The sequence below is a fragment of the Bos indicus x Bos taurus genome, chromosome 3 (assembly GCF_003369695.1).
Source record: "Bos indicus x Bos taurus breed Angus x Brahman F1 hybrid chromosome 3, Bos_hybrid_MaternalHap_v2.0, whole genome shotgun sequence".
Lineage (NCBI taxonomy): Eukaryota > Metazoa > Chordata > Mammalia > Artiodactyla > Bovidae > Bos > Bos indicus x Bos taurus.
The window spans coordinates 113,154,273-113,168,484 of NC_040078.1; the positions used below are offsets into that span (position 1 = coordinate 113,154,273).

The 14,212-nt window shown below is 49.2% G+C and overlaps 1 protein-coding gene across 6 annotated transcripts in view; it reads left to right on the forward strand.

Moving 5' to 3' along the window:
• The first annotated feature begins 771 nt into the window (after positions 1-771).
• Positions 772-14,212, forward strand: part of SAG (S-antigen visual arrestin) — a 31,234-nt gene continuing 17,793 nt past the window's right edge. For 4 of the 6 annotated variants that reach the window (XR_003510438.1, XR_003510439.1, XM_027537952.1 and 1 more), the window contains exons 1-6: positions 773-1,592; positions 2,283-2,413; positions 6,779-6,839; positions 9,194-9,238; positions 11,328-11,521; positions 12,782-12,841. Coding sequence is in view for 4 of the 6 variants with exons in the window: in XM_027537952.1 (XP_027393753.1) it covers positions 2,351-2,413; positions 6,779-6,839; positions 9,194-9,238; positions 11,328-11,521; positions 12,782-12,841 (423 nt within the window). In the remaining 2 variants the exon portion in view is untranslated. Of the gene's footprint in view, positions 1,593-2,282; positions 2,414-6,778; positions 6,840-9,193; positions 9,239-11,327; positions 11,522-12,781; positions 12,842-14,212 lie in introns of all 6 variants that reach the window. The other 2 variants (XM_027537953.1, XM_027537951.1) reach the window with 2 other exon arrangements.

Sequence of the window (14,212 nt, forward strand, 5' to 3'; positions counted from 1 at the left end):
TGTGGGGAAAGTGTTCCAGAAGAAGAAATAGTAGGTACGAAGGCCCTGAGGCAGGTTTGAAGAAAAGCCAAGAGGCCTGCTGATGGGAGCAAAGTGAACAAAGTTATGAAAAGGGGACCCAGGTCATGCAGGGTTTAGATGGGAAGCCAGTGGGGTGTTTCAATAGATACTAACACCCCAAACATCAGAACTGGCTTTCTGCCTAGACTGGCTTCATTTCGAGACACCAGCTCAAGTCCAAAACACACACGTGTTAGTGGCCACACTATGCCCTGCATTCGTTCCCTGAATATTCTGTTCCAGGCACTGGAATATAAACAGGGGAAACAAAACAGCGTGGGGTCCCTGACCTCATGGAGCCTAGAGTCAAGTATGAGACGAGAGACCATAAAATTATCTTGCAGACAAGCATCAAATGCAGAAGAGCCTCCAACCTAGTCTGGAGGTGGGGGAAGGCTCCCCTGAGGAGGTGACTGAAGTCTGAAGGGTGGAAAGAATCAAGGAGTATGGGAGATGAGGGTGGTTCCAGGCAGAAGCAATGATGGGTGTGCATTGCAGGGAGATGGGGCAGAGGCTGGAGTGTGTGCCTTTAAAGTTCTGTACCTAGGACTCCCGTGGGGGTCCAGTGGCTAAGACTCCACCTCCCAATGCAGGGGGCCCAGGTTTGATCCCTGGTCAGGGAACTAGATCCCACGTGCTGCAACTAAGGCTGAAGATCTCACAACTAAGACCCAGTGCAGCCAAATAAACAATTTTTTCAAAACTGAAGTTCTGTGCCTATAGCCGAGAACAAGGTGAGATGCTAAGCGGGAGGGTGGCTACTCAGGGCTCGGAAGGATGTACTTAGACAGCAGGAGACATTATAGTCTGGGAAAGCCGAGGGGCTAGTGTGGACCCTGTGGGGGTGGGAGGACCAGACTGATTCAGAGGACGCCGGGGGCAAAATTGACAGGACTCATGACCTAATGGATAGGACACGGGGAGGAGAAGAAGGATAGCACCCGTTTGGCTTGCGTAACACCAGGATTCATCTTAAGGTTGACATTTCTCCTTGACCTTTTTGTCTCTATCCCCACCCCCAAGGTTGCATTAGCTGCCTGCTGAGTTTAATCAAGTTGGTTGAGCTCTGGAAAATCCCTTCTCCTGGTGATAGCGGGAGGAAGGGATAATCAGTCTATTTCCAGAACCCAAAGTGGGTTAAGATAGAAAGTAGCTTTAGTCTAGCTGTCATCCCTCCCCCCCACCACCCTTCCCTGCTCAAGCTGGTTGGCTCCTGCGAGCCCATCGTGAGCCCCTCTGGAGGGAGACCGAGAGGCCCTTGCCTAATGCTGAGAACTGCTGAAGCTACCATTCCGTCCGCCTCAGCACTAATCCAGTTACCACTCTGCTCCTTCAATGGGATTTGGCTTCTAGACACTGAGACGTGGGTGCGGGGCACACTCTCCCAGTTCCCTACAAATCCCCCTGAGCGGTCAGCCAGGGTCCGTGCGGAGTTGTCTGGGTAGACGGAACAGGGGTTGGCTGTCTGCTCACCCTGGAGGGCACGCACACCTTCTCCCCACCTCCTGGGCCCTCCCGGCTGGTCGCACAAGGTACGTGACCATCCTCCAGCAAAGCCTTCACAGAACCTCGGGGCAGGTCAGGAAAGAGCCAGGACCAGGGAGACTGGCATCTTCATGCAGTCAGTCTGACCCAGTTACTTTCCACGGACATTACTTGTTAGGGAAACTCAGAAGGCGTTGAATTTCAGACAGCTCGGACGGCTTCTTTGTTGTGGATAGAGCTGGGGATGGTGAGAGAGAAACTCTGCTTAGTGTAAATTGCTGAGCAGAACTTTTAGGGGATTTAACGGATTTTTCAAATGATATTCATGAAGTGGTTAGGTTGTGGTTTGCAGGAACTTTTTCTACCTTAATTGCCATGATACATCGTCAAGATAGAATTTTAAAATCAATCTGGCTTACTGTGATGATACCAAAGCTTAGTCTCAAAGTAAAACCTTCTCATGGGAATCTATCTGAAGTGAGTTTTACTAAGAAGTGAGGTTTGCTGGTGAGGCTTACTAAGAAGTGTATGAGCCTTATCAAGAAAAAATAAATACCTTTAAAAAAAAAAAAAAAGGAGCTCACTAGTGAAATACAAACCAGACAAAGGCCTTATTGAGTCAAACGTGGATATCGAGGTAAAAGGGAATGTCTAATGCCTGCACAGTATCTCATGAGTAGGTTTTATTCCGATAATGTTGTAGATGTTATATTTAGGATGGCTCTACCTTTCTGCAGCCCTGTAACACCTGACGTACACCTTAAAGTGGAAGAAACTGCCAGGGTCAGTTAACACGGCAGCCAGTATGAAGGCCAATAAGCCCGCACCAAACCACGTTATCTTCAAGAAGATCTCCCGTGATAAATCGGTAAGTGGGGCAGATGTGAGGGGCTTGAGTGATGATTTTTTTTTAAGGAGCTTTTTGAATAGATGGGATCAATATCAAAACCCTGTGAGGTCAATGGAAGCGATGTGAGTGTCATCCATCTCTGTCTGCTGGATGATAGATGAGATGTAAAGGGATGACTTGCAGAAACAGTACTTCTCTTCAATCTCAACAAGACTTCAGCCCCAGGACCCTTCATTTTCTCCTGATCTCTCAGTGCCCAATCCCTCTCCTCCAATTTTACTCTTTTTCTAGCCTTGAACCCTTGACTTACATTTCAGACGTTGTTTTGGTAACGCCTATAATTTACTTGGGCCTTTTTCTACCGTCTTGCCTACCTGCCTGGGGAGAGCACTGATGCTGGGTCATGCAATTCTCTACCATCTGGCACCCACCCCAGGCGCCAAGCTCTCCACCCTAATGGGCCTCCAGGACCACTGGATGAGGGCGCGTCTCTCGAGGCTCCACAGTGCTCGCTGTGGCTGCACGGCCACCACTGCCCTGGCACCCTGCATGCCCGGCAGAGGTGATGCCACTGTTGGCTCCACCAGGGGGTGGTAGGCGGTCTAGATGTGCATGTGAACTTCCTGGCCTGGGAGACCCAGTCGAGGGCCCACCCCACAGCCTCTGGGGGTGGTGTCTCCTTGCACGGCTCGATGGATTCTCAGGGCTGACAGTCTAGTTCTGTGCCATCCATTGCAAGCTGCACTTGTAATTTTAAATTTTTCTATTAGCCATGTTAAAATGGTAAGAAGAAACAGGGAATTCATTTTAATACTACATTTTATTTAACCCAATATAACCAAAAAACTATCATCTCAACATGTAAACAGTATAAAAAGTATTGATAACACTTCTTTGTTCAGTCACCAAGTCATGTCTGACTTTGCAGTCGCATGGACTACAACACGCAAGACTTCCCTGTCCTTCACTATCTCCCGGAGTTTGCTCAATCTCACGTCCATTGAGTCAATGATGCCATCCAATCATCTCATCCTCTGTCATCCCCTTTTCCTTTTGCCTTCAATCTTTCCCAGCATCAGGGTCTTTACCAATAAGTCGGCTCTTTGAATCAGGTGGCTGAAGTATTGGAGCTTCAGCTTCAGCATCAGTCCTTCCAGTGAAGATTGATGACATATGTTAAATTTATTTTCTAAGTTGTTGAGACCTGGTATGCGTTCTACATTCACAGCACATGGCAATTTGGTGTGGCCATATTTCAAGTGTTGATGGCCACCAGTAGATAAATATTGGAGGATGTGGACCTAGGTCAATCTTCTGGTTGACTCCTGAAGCCTACACTGGGCCTGAAAGAAACTCTCAGAAGCTTCTCATGCCTCACAGGCTCTGCACACTCTCTCCTTCCCCTCTCCTCTCCTCCCTGAGGATCTCCATCACTTCCATCCAGTCCTCTGATTCTTCAGGGTGACAAGTCAGGTACCCCGAAATATTTCATCCTCCCAACTCTTTTCCAACTTGTGTCTTTCCAGTGAACTTTATCTTGACTTCCGGCAAAAGAAGAGAGAAACCACTCCTGCTGGGCATTATCACTTTTTCCTTATTCCCACCTAGCTAGACCTCCATTGACCTGGGAAACTTAGAATTTTTGTATTTAGGAGGAAAAAATGATTCATCCACGACTCTCTCCGTATTAGGATCATTCCCACTGCAAGTCTTTGTCTGGCCTCGGGCGTGGTGTGCCAGGGCCCTGGGTCAGTTTCTCTCCGAATCTCTCCACTCCTCCATCTTCTACGATCTTCATCCTCTGGCTGGTGGCAAGACGGCTGCCCCAGCTTCAGGGAACTCACCTTCACTTCCTTCCAGAAGGAAAAGACTGTTGATTCCTGGGGTCTCTTAAGGGTGAGGAGGTATTTCTCCAGAAGACTTCTCTTTACCTCGTTGGTCAAAACTGATTACATGCCCACCTTCAGCCCATCCTGAGCCAAAAGAGTGGGAGCAGGCCATTCAAGAATCATCCTTCATGATGGATATTAACTAAATTTATTGTGGCTATTCAGTTCAGTTCAGTTCAGTCACTCAGTTGTGTCTGACTCTGCGACCCCACAGACTGCACGCAGCACACCAGGGTTCCCTGACCATCACCATCTCCCGTAGTTCACTCAAACGCTTGTCCACTGAGTCGGTGATGCCATCCAACCATCTCATCCTCTGTCGTCCTCTTCTCCTCTTGCCTTTAATCTTTCCCAGCATCAGGGTCTTTTCAAATGAGTCGGCTGTTCGCATCAGGTGGCCAAAGTATTGGAGTTTCAGTTTTAGCGTATAGCTTTGTGGCTATGGCTTTGTGATTTACACATACATCGTTATATTGTACACCTTAAACAATATGTCAATTATATCTCAGTAAAACTGGGCAGGGAAAAGAACGATCCTCTGGGGTGGCCTTCTTAACACAACCGCTTGGGGATGGTGCGCCCTGGATGCGATGATTGGTGACTGTTATCCAGGAAGATGTTGTGCGTGGCTGTCGGATGGGTAAGCAGCAGACCGGCTGGAGCCTCGCCTCATCCACCCCACTCTCCCCACCTGCTCCTGTCTCTTCTCCTCATTTGCAGTTGCGGCAGAGGACGTGCTATTGCTTCCACTGAGGTTCATGCTACTTACAGCCTGGGTCGTGGCCCACCACCTCCTCTGGGTCCGATCCCAAAGCCTCCTCCCTCTGGGGCCATCTCTCTTTCTCTACCAGTACCATCCTAAGCATGACAACAAGGACTGACCTCATGCATCTTAAACACAAGAAAAAGAACAGCAAATGCCGCTTGACCCCATCTCCTTTCTAGCTCTCCTTCCTTCACAGCAAAGCTTGAAAAAGAGGAAGACATTCTCTGTCCCCCTACCGTCTCCCTTCCTGTTCATTCCTCAGTTCGCCCTCCTCCCGACCACTTTCAGCTGCCTACCTGGCTTTCCTCTCGCCAACCCCTTCTCCACTTTGCTGCCAATGCAACCAGAGCCTCAGTGTTCTCCTCCATAAAACGGGCTTAATCCCTAGCCCATAAAGTAGTTGTGAGGATTAAATGAAATAATGTGCTCCATGTACTTAGCTTGGCGCCTGGTACAGGACAAGCACCACGTACCCCTTATTGCAGGCCTTTCATCCTGTTTCAAATTCTTCCACATCCTCCTGGAATCTTTAGGGTCTGGTCCTGTAAGACCCTTTCTGGCCATTTGCATCCCCATTTGGTGGCTACGCACCTGCAGGTGAAACCGTAGGCAGTTCCAGAAGCGTTTTCTTGGCTCTGGGCATTTTACACACTGAGTTTTTTTTTTTTTTTACCCAGAAAGCATCCTTTCACCATAAGCTACCCCCAGCACCTGGTTATGATCAGGTGCTTCAACATCAATCACACAAATAACCTTGAAGCCACGGAGATACATTCCTGGATGACCGCTACAGGGGAGCAGATATAGGAGATGATTTAATGCCAACAGAAATTATTTTAAGTGTCCACGGAAAGAGACATATGAATTTCAGAGGCTTGGGGAAGAGGGAGCTAGCCAGGATCCATGCATTCACTCACTGATGCACTTAGCAAATGTTGATTAAATTCCTGCCTGTACCAGACACTGCGCTAGACACGGTGATGGCTGCAAGATGCGTGAGAGAATTCTTACCACCACGGTCACAGTGCCATGGCTTAAGGTGGTGGGTGGTGGTGAATCCAACCCACGCTCTCCCACAGATGGGGGTGGTAAAGGGACCTTTGCTGCCAGGGGCGTTGAAACGGACAGGACAAGGGCTGGGAGATGGTTATCTGTCCCCAGCCAGGACGCTTTCCCCGCTTCTTCAGGTGTACGTGTATAGATGCTCACCTGATAGGATTTCAGGGACGCCAGAACATCTGCCTCTTGCTGAGTCCAGAAATTCTTCTAACAGTGAGGAGAAACATTTCAATCACAGCGAGAAATGAAAGGTTCAACGTGTAAACAGCTGACAGGAGCCTCATGCACATAAGCGTCACTTTCCACGAAAGAATCAGCAACGAATCCACCAAGTTTGCCTGGTTGACAGGAGACCTGGGCTCGGTGGGAAAAGGCGGGGAGAACAGGGTCTTCCTGAAGAGATAGGAAGAATTCCTTGGAGCAGTTTCAGGGGCTGAGAAAAGACCACACCTTGCCCGCAGTCCGTCGTCTCTGCCTACAGCCTTGCCTACAGCCAAGCAGGGCGAGAGGAGGACAGGGAGGCCGAGCAGCAGCGCCAGGCGCCTCCCCTTCTCCAAACGAGGGCAAATGTTTCCGTTGTTGCTGTTTTCCCTCTTCCGTTGTTGCGGATTTTTAACATGAATACCTGCGGGTACTTTGACCACTGAGAACCCACCTCTGTTCTCACAGGTGACCATCTACCTGGGGAAGAGAGATTACATAGACCACGTTGAACGAGTAGAGCCTGTGGGTAAGTCGAGTTTGGGGTGAGATTCTTTTTAATGTGTTTATTTATTTTTTGCTTGCACTGGGTCTTTGTTGCTTTGCACAGGCTTTCTCTAGTTGCCGCGAGCAGGACTCCTCTCTAGTTGCTTCTCATCTCGGTCCTTCTCTGGTTGTGGAGCATGGGCTCTAGGCACGTGGGCTTCGGTAGCTGCAGTTTTCGGGCTCAGTAGTTGTGGCACACGGGCTTTAGTTTCTCCCCGGCGTGTGGGAATCTTCCCAGACCAGGGATCGAATCAGGGTCCCCTGCATTGGCAGGCAGATTCTTATGCACTGAACCACTAGGGAAGGTCTAGGGTGAGACTAGTTTTGTGTTTTTTTTAAAAAAATCTGACTTGGTTAATAATCTAATCAAAGAAATGCAAATTAAAACATCATCCAGGCGCCACCGGCTGATTGGAGACAATTTTAAAGAGCGTGAGAGAGACAAAGGACTCATCTCTGGAGTATATAAAGAAAGCTCAAAACTCACCAGTTGAAAACGAAAACAAGATCCAATTAGGAAATAGACAAACAAAACGAAAAGACATTTCACTGAAGAAAATATACGAGTGGCACGTGAGCACACAGGAAAATGTTCAACAACAAGAAAAGAAGAAGCATGTCCAACAGCATTAGTCGTTAGGGAATGCAAATTAAAACCACAATGAAATACCATTGTACGCCCGTCGGAATGACTGAAATCAAAACAGTGACCATACCAAATGCTGGCGAGAATGTGGAGACACTGGATCACTCAGGCGTTGCTGGTGGGAATGTAGAATGGGACAGCTACTCTGGAAATCAGGTTGGCAGTTACTTTAAAAGCTAAACATATGCTTATTATATGACCCAGTTTGCATTCCTGGACATTTATCACGGAGAAATGAAAGATTACGTTCACACAAAAACTTGTATGTGATTGTTCACAGCAGCTTTATTTGTCATGGCTCCAAACTAGGAAGAGCCAAAATGTCCCGCAATAGGTGAATGAGGTTAAATACGCTGGGGCATGTCCATGCCTTGGGATGCTACTCGACAGTGGAAAAGAATGAACTACCAGGGACTTCCGTGGTGGTCCAGTGGTTAAAACTCCGGGCTTCCACTGCAGGGAGCATGGTTTCCCATCCCTGGTCAAAGAATTAAGATCCCACATGCCACAATGCACCATCAATTTTTTTAAAAAATTTTTAACTCAATTTTAAGTTAAAAAAAAAAAATGAATGAACTACCAACCCATGCTACAGCTTGTAAGTGTCAGGGCACTATGATGAGTGGAAAAAGCCAATCTCAAGAGGCCATATGCTTTACGATTCCATTTTTATAACATCTTAGAGATGACAACATTATAGAAAAGGAAAACTGAATAGTGGTTTCAGGGGGCTAAGGTTGGTGGGGGGAGGTAGCTGGGTGTGACTACAAAGGCTCAGCCCCGGAGGGAGATCATTATGGTGAGGGGACAGTTCTTTGTCCGCACTGCCGGTGCTAACACAAAATCTCCATTTGATAAAACGACTTAGAAGTATACACACACTGTACCCATGTCGACTTCCTGGTTTTGAGATTGTATGCAATTATCTAAGATGTAACCATTGGAAGAAACTGGATAAGGGATACATGGGGACCTCTCTGTGCTATCTTTGCAGCTTCCTGTGAATCTATAATTACTTCAACTCAAATTGTTCTTTGTTTTTTTTTTTTTTTTAAAGAGTGTAAAAGACTGGCAATTTAGGCAGTAAGATGAGCATGTCCTTCAGCAATGTCCTTTCTAGAAGGTCATTTGGCATTTATATTATTAAAAGCCACATTCAATTCTACCGTGGATAGAGATTTATCTTTAAGGATGTTCATTGTGATTTACTTATAATGGGGAAAATCAGAAACATCCTAAATACCCTAACAAGAGAAGCTTGATTAAATAATTTATAATACATCTGTTCATTGGAGCAAATGTGTGGCCATTTGCTCCAATTTAAATGATTAATACATACTATGTGAGTGTGTGTGTATGTGTGTGTGAATAGATGTTTGCAATATACAGTTGAGTGAGGAAAGCAGTGAGCTGAACGGTATAATAGGATCTCATTTTTTTTTAGTGAAAAGTTTTACATAAGTGCATCTAATCTGGATAAATCTTTCTGCATCAATATCTCAACAATGGGTGTTTCTGGGTAGTGGAAATGGGGTGACTTTTTTCCCTTTGTTTACTTCCGTTTCTAAGGTTCCCGTAATGAACATGGATTCCATGTGATGTTCTCTCACACACACACACACACACACTTCAGGAAGTCTCCAGCCTCCTCCACATCCTCCACCCTCACTGTTCTCTCTCTCTTGGTTTAGATGGCGTCGTGCTGGTGGATCCTGAGCTCGTGAAGGGCAAGAGAGGTGAGGGATGCTCCTCCACCTTCCAGGGAGTGGGGGTCTGGTCTCGGCTCGCAGCAGGAACGGGATGTGTGTGTGTGAGCGTGCAAGAAGAGATGGGGAAGCCCTTGCACACCCATTCTCACTGCCAGCGCCTCGGGCCTCTCATCCACACTCCCCTGTACGATCCTCGGGACATGGGCTCTGTCCTCACCAGAGCCCACTGTCCACATCTCCCAGAAGGAGGTGGAAACTCAGGGAAGCCGCTTGCTCGAGCCGACCAGATAAGGGATGGCAGACGGAGCCCAGAGCCCAGGGCTACCCCTCCGCAGACTGCATGCTCACGCCCCTCTCCACCGTGTCCTGTGGTTCCATGTCCAGGCAGACTCAGGAGGGCTCCTTTCTGAGTTTACCTGAAAATCGAGGCATGGAGGCTGCTGGAAGGCAGAGTTTTTTATGCTGACTCGGGTGGTTCTTGGCTTCCCAGGTGGCACTCGTGGTGAAGAACCCGCCTGCCAGTGCAGGAGATGTCAGGACCTGGGTTCCGTCCCTGGGTCGGGAAGATCCTCTGGAGGAGGGCATGGCAACCCACTCCAGGACCCTTGCCTAGAGAATCCCCGTGGACAGAGGAGTCTGGGGGGCTACAGTCCATGGGGTCGCAAAGAGTCGGACTGAAGCGACTTAGCACACGCTGGTGGTTCTGGACCACAGCAGCACAGCATGCTCAGTGATCTCTGGCTGCTGTGAAGTGTGTGGCAAGGAATTTGATGCTAGTAACGGTTGTGTAAATTAAATGAGAGCCCATCTGAGTTATCACTCAGTTCCATTCAAAAATGTGCCTCTTAGAGTCGTTGCTGTCGGCAACCCACAAGGATTGTTCCTACCCCTAGATGTGCTCTGGAGTATGTCAGTTGTAGGGCCCTCAGCATCCCGGGGACAGGGCAGAAACAGGCTGACAACTGCCCTCCTCTGCTTTCTCCGGAGAGCCCTGCTCCTCTCTTATACCAGGAGGAGCCCAGTTCCAGCCCTGAAAGCCCACACGCTTGGCCAGGAAAGCATTTTCCGGAGAGGCAGGCATAAACCAGGTCATCTCTGGGCACCTTGTTCCTACAAATGTCGGCTGAGGGATAAGCAAGTGATCAGTGACTCTTCTGAGCTTAGCGCCAAGGGCACTTATCCTTGAAGCGGACATAGACAAAATCCTCAACCCACGGCTCCCAAGGACGTGGGTGGACGTGCTTTCCGTTCAAGCACAGGGCACCTCGTGCAGTTATTTAGCACATTAACGCAGCTGTAAACAGTCCACCCTCAAAACACATGTCGTTCAGTCGCCAGGTCATGTCTGACTCTTTGAGATCCCGTGGACTGCAGCATGCCAGGCTTCCTGTCCCTCACTATCTCCTGGGGCTTGCTCAAGTTCACATTCACTGAATCACTGATGCCATCCAGCCATCTCATCCTCTGTTGCCCTCTTCTCCTCCTACACAAGAGGTGTAGTCTCATATAATTCCTCTGGTCCGCCGGGGGCACCATTTACATCCGTCTAACCACAGTGAATTTTCACAAGTGCGGCTGATTTAGAGAAAGCTCGATGAAGTTTCCGAGCCATGTGAAAAGACGGATTTCCTCTGGGACTTGGTTTCATCTCTCCACCTGGTCCCTGAGCGCCAGCTCACTCCCCTCGCGGCCACGCCCAGATCAGGCAGTCCTTTCCCTAGCTCTGTTTCCCCTCTGCTTCTCACCTTCCCTCTCAACTCTAGACAGACCTCCCACCCTCAGACCCTGAGTGACCTCACCCTGCTGAAAAGCCTCCTGAGGTCCCTGAGCTGGTGGATCAAGAGGGAAAGTGGGGAGGATGTGGGAAACAGTGGAGTCAGGAGACAAAATCTGGCCTGTCTGAGGGGCCTCGCTGCCCTCCAAGCCAGCCCTTTGGAGTAATTAACGCAAGCCAGAGGGAGGGAAGGGCCAGCTGGGTGGTGAGGTCCCCAGGTCCCATCCCCTCGGGATGCTTTAGGTTGAATGCCGAGACCACAGGCAGGCGGTGTCAGCCCAGGCAGGGGTGCCGGGCCGACCGACCGACTGGCCAAGCGCACCCTTCTTGTCTCTCTCCCAGTGTACGTGTCTCTGACGTGTGCCTTCCGCTACGGCCAGGAAGACATCGACGTGATGGGCCTCAGCTTCCGCAGGGACCTCTACTTCTCCCAGGTCCAGGTGTTCCCTCCCGTGGGGGCCTCGGGCGCCACCACGAGGCTGCAGGAGAGCCTCATCAAGAAGCTGGGGGCCAACACCTACCCCTTCCTGCTCACGGTGGGTGACGTTGCGCGCCCCCATCCCCACCACTGCACTGGTTCCTTCCGCCCCCAGCACCTTGTGATGTGACCGGTGGCCAAGGAACGGGGCCAGAGAAATGGCTTCACATATGCGGGCCTTCAAATTGCACCCTTCTATAACTGAGGAAATTCTAGATTGCCTGGGCTGTCATTGTCTTTTTTTTAAGTCCTTGAAAATAGCCTCCTAGCCTTTGAAGGCACGGTTTCAACCTACAGTTTAAATATTTAAACTGCATCCGACCACCTAATTATACGTGCGTGTCACGCCTTCACTCTATAAAAAGAAAGAAGTGCCCCTCAGTTGGCCCTGAGGAGTTTCTAAGCAGGCAAGAGTTCCCCGTGAGCCAGGAGATCTTAGTGAGATGAGATCCTGGCTGTAGCCTTGAGCACAGCCTGGGGGGGTCACGGAAGAGAAATCCCTGGTGGAACCGAGGGACCCTGGGGCCAGAGTGCCTGCCTCTGATGACTCCATCCTGGACTCGCTGTGGGGTAGCCACCCTCTTCACTAGCATGTTTATGGGTCTTAGGATTACATATTCCTCCAAAGTTATACAGTTCACTGACACAAGCTACGACAAGAATGAACCTTGAAAATGTGATGCTAGGTGAAAGAAACCAGTCGCCTAAGGACAAATGCTGTGTGATTCCACTTACATGAGGGATCTGGAGGAGTTAAATTCATGGAGACCGAAAGTAGAAGTGTGGTCTCCAGGGCATGGGAGAGGAGGGAATTGGGGAATTGATGTTTAATGGGTACAGAGCTTCTGCTTGGGATGACGGAAAAGTTCTGGAAACGGATGGTGGGGACCATTGCAGGACAATGTGAATGTCATTAATGCTGCTGAACTGTATGCTTAAAATAGTCAGGTTTATGTTTTGTGTATATATATATATTATATGTGTGTGTGTATACATATATACACATTACATATATAATACATACATATACATATGTATTTATGGGCTTCCTAGGTGGCACTAGTGGTAAAGAATCTGCCTGCCAATGCAGGAGACACAAGAGACTCAAGTTCAAGCCCTGGGTCAGGAAGGTCGCCTGGAGGAGGAAATGGCAACCTACTCCAGTATTCTTGCCTGGAGAATCCCTTGTTCAGAAGAGCCCGGTGGGCTGCAGTCCATGGGGTCACAAAGAGTCAGACACGACTGAGCGTGCATGCATGGTGGAATACATGAGGAATAACATTCTCTGAAAGAAATGATCTGTTGTCTCTTTCCACAGTTTCCTGACTACTTGCCCTGTTCGGTGATGCTGCAGCCAGCTCCGCAAGATGTGGGCAAGGTTGGTTCCAGAATGAATCCCAGGGATTCATTCATTCCTTCAAAGGGCTTTTTAAAATAGCCTCTTTTTTTTTTAACAATCTGTTTTATTTATTTATTCTTTAATTTTAAACGTTTTATTTTGTATTGAGGTATAGCCAATTAACAAGCAAGGTTGTAATACTTGAGCCTCTTGTTGTGGAAGAGTTCAGACACACCCCAAAGTAGAGAGAACGGATAACAGATGAGTCCATCACTCACCTTGCGCATTTCCTAACCGTGAGCAGCCCTGTGAGTGAAACAGACGATCTCTCTCCTCCTTGAGAAGGCTTGGGTGCTGGTCTAGGAGCACGCACAGGAGCTGCTCAATATGAATAGAGAGAGAGAAGTGATAAGCGTTTCACAAGGAAGGAACAGCACATGCCCCAGGTAGACAGGTGGGAGAGCTCAGCTTGGTGGGAAGCGGCATGGGGTGGGCGTGGAGCGGCGCGGCGAGAACACAGGGCTAAGAACTCCAAGTGCTGGTGGGTACGGATGCGTATTTATTTTCAAGCTAGGTTTTAGCGTTGTTGAGAGTCCACAGTTTCACAGGACTAGTAGGACTGTGACTCACGTGCTAGCTGGTGGAGGGCCCATCCCCACGCTGGTGCCCCCATGCCCACCGTGTCGTGTTAACACAAGAGAGAAGGAGGTTAACGTGGGGTGGGGGATCATGCTGGGGCCAGGTGGGGAGCGGGCAGAGGGGCTGGCAGATGCATCTGTTCCACCCGTGCAAGATTTTTTAATTTTGTTGATTTAAAATTCAGGAGCCTTCTCTCCAAGTTCCATTTCCAGCTTCTCTTCAGAAGTTGGGAGAGCTGCCAGTGCCAGGTCCCCTGGCAGCCTGGCCATGCTTGGCTGCAGCCGCAGAGCAGCTGCCCGCCGGGGTCGGGCGTTGGAGCCCCAGCAGGGGTGTCCGTGGGCCCCCGCGGGCCCTGGGAGCACTGCGCCTGTCCCCAGCTGCAGGCAGTGGACCGTCAGTAACATAACCACATGGCCACTTCCGAGGGCAGCTGACCGAGGGCGGGCTGGACGCCATGAGAGGCGGAGGGAGGCGAGGACAAGTCAGGATGCCTGACTCACCCTCTGCAGCTGCTGGTGGGGCACGGCCTGCAGGCTGGTGCCCTTTGCTAAGGCCTCAGGGCCCCTGGCACTCTCCTTGCACTAATGCCATTATTTCATCATGAGTACACTTCCAGATCTAGTCTTTATTTTTTTAAGGTTTTTTTTTTTTTAATGTGGACCATTTTTAAACTATTTATTAAATCTGTTACAATAGTTAAAAATTTTTTATTTTATTTTTCGGCTGTACCGGGTCTTCGTTATGGCCTGTGGGCTTAGTTGCCCCGTGGCA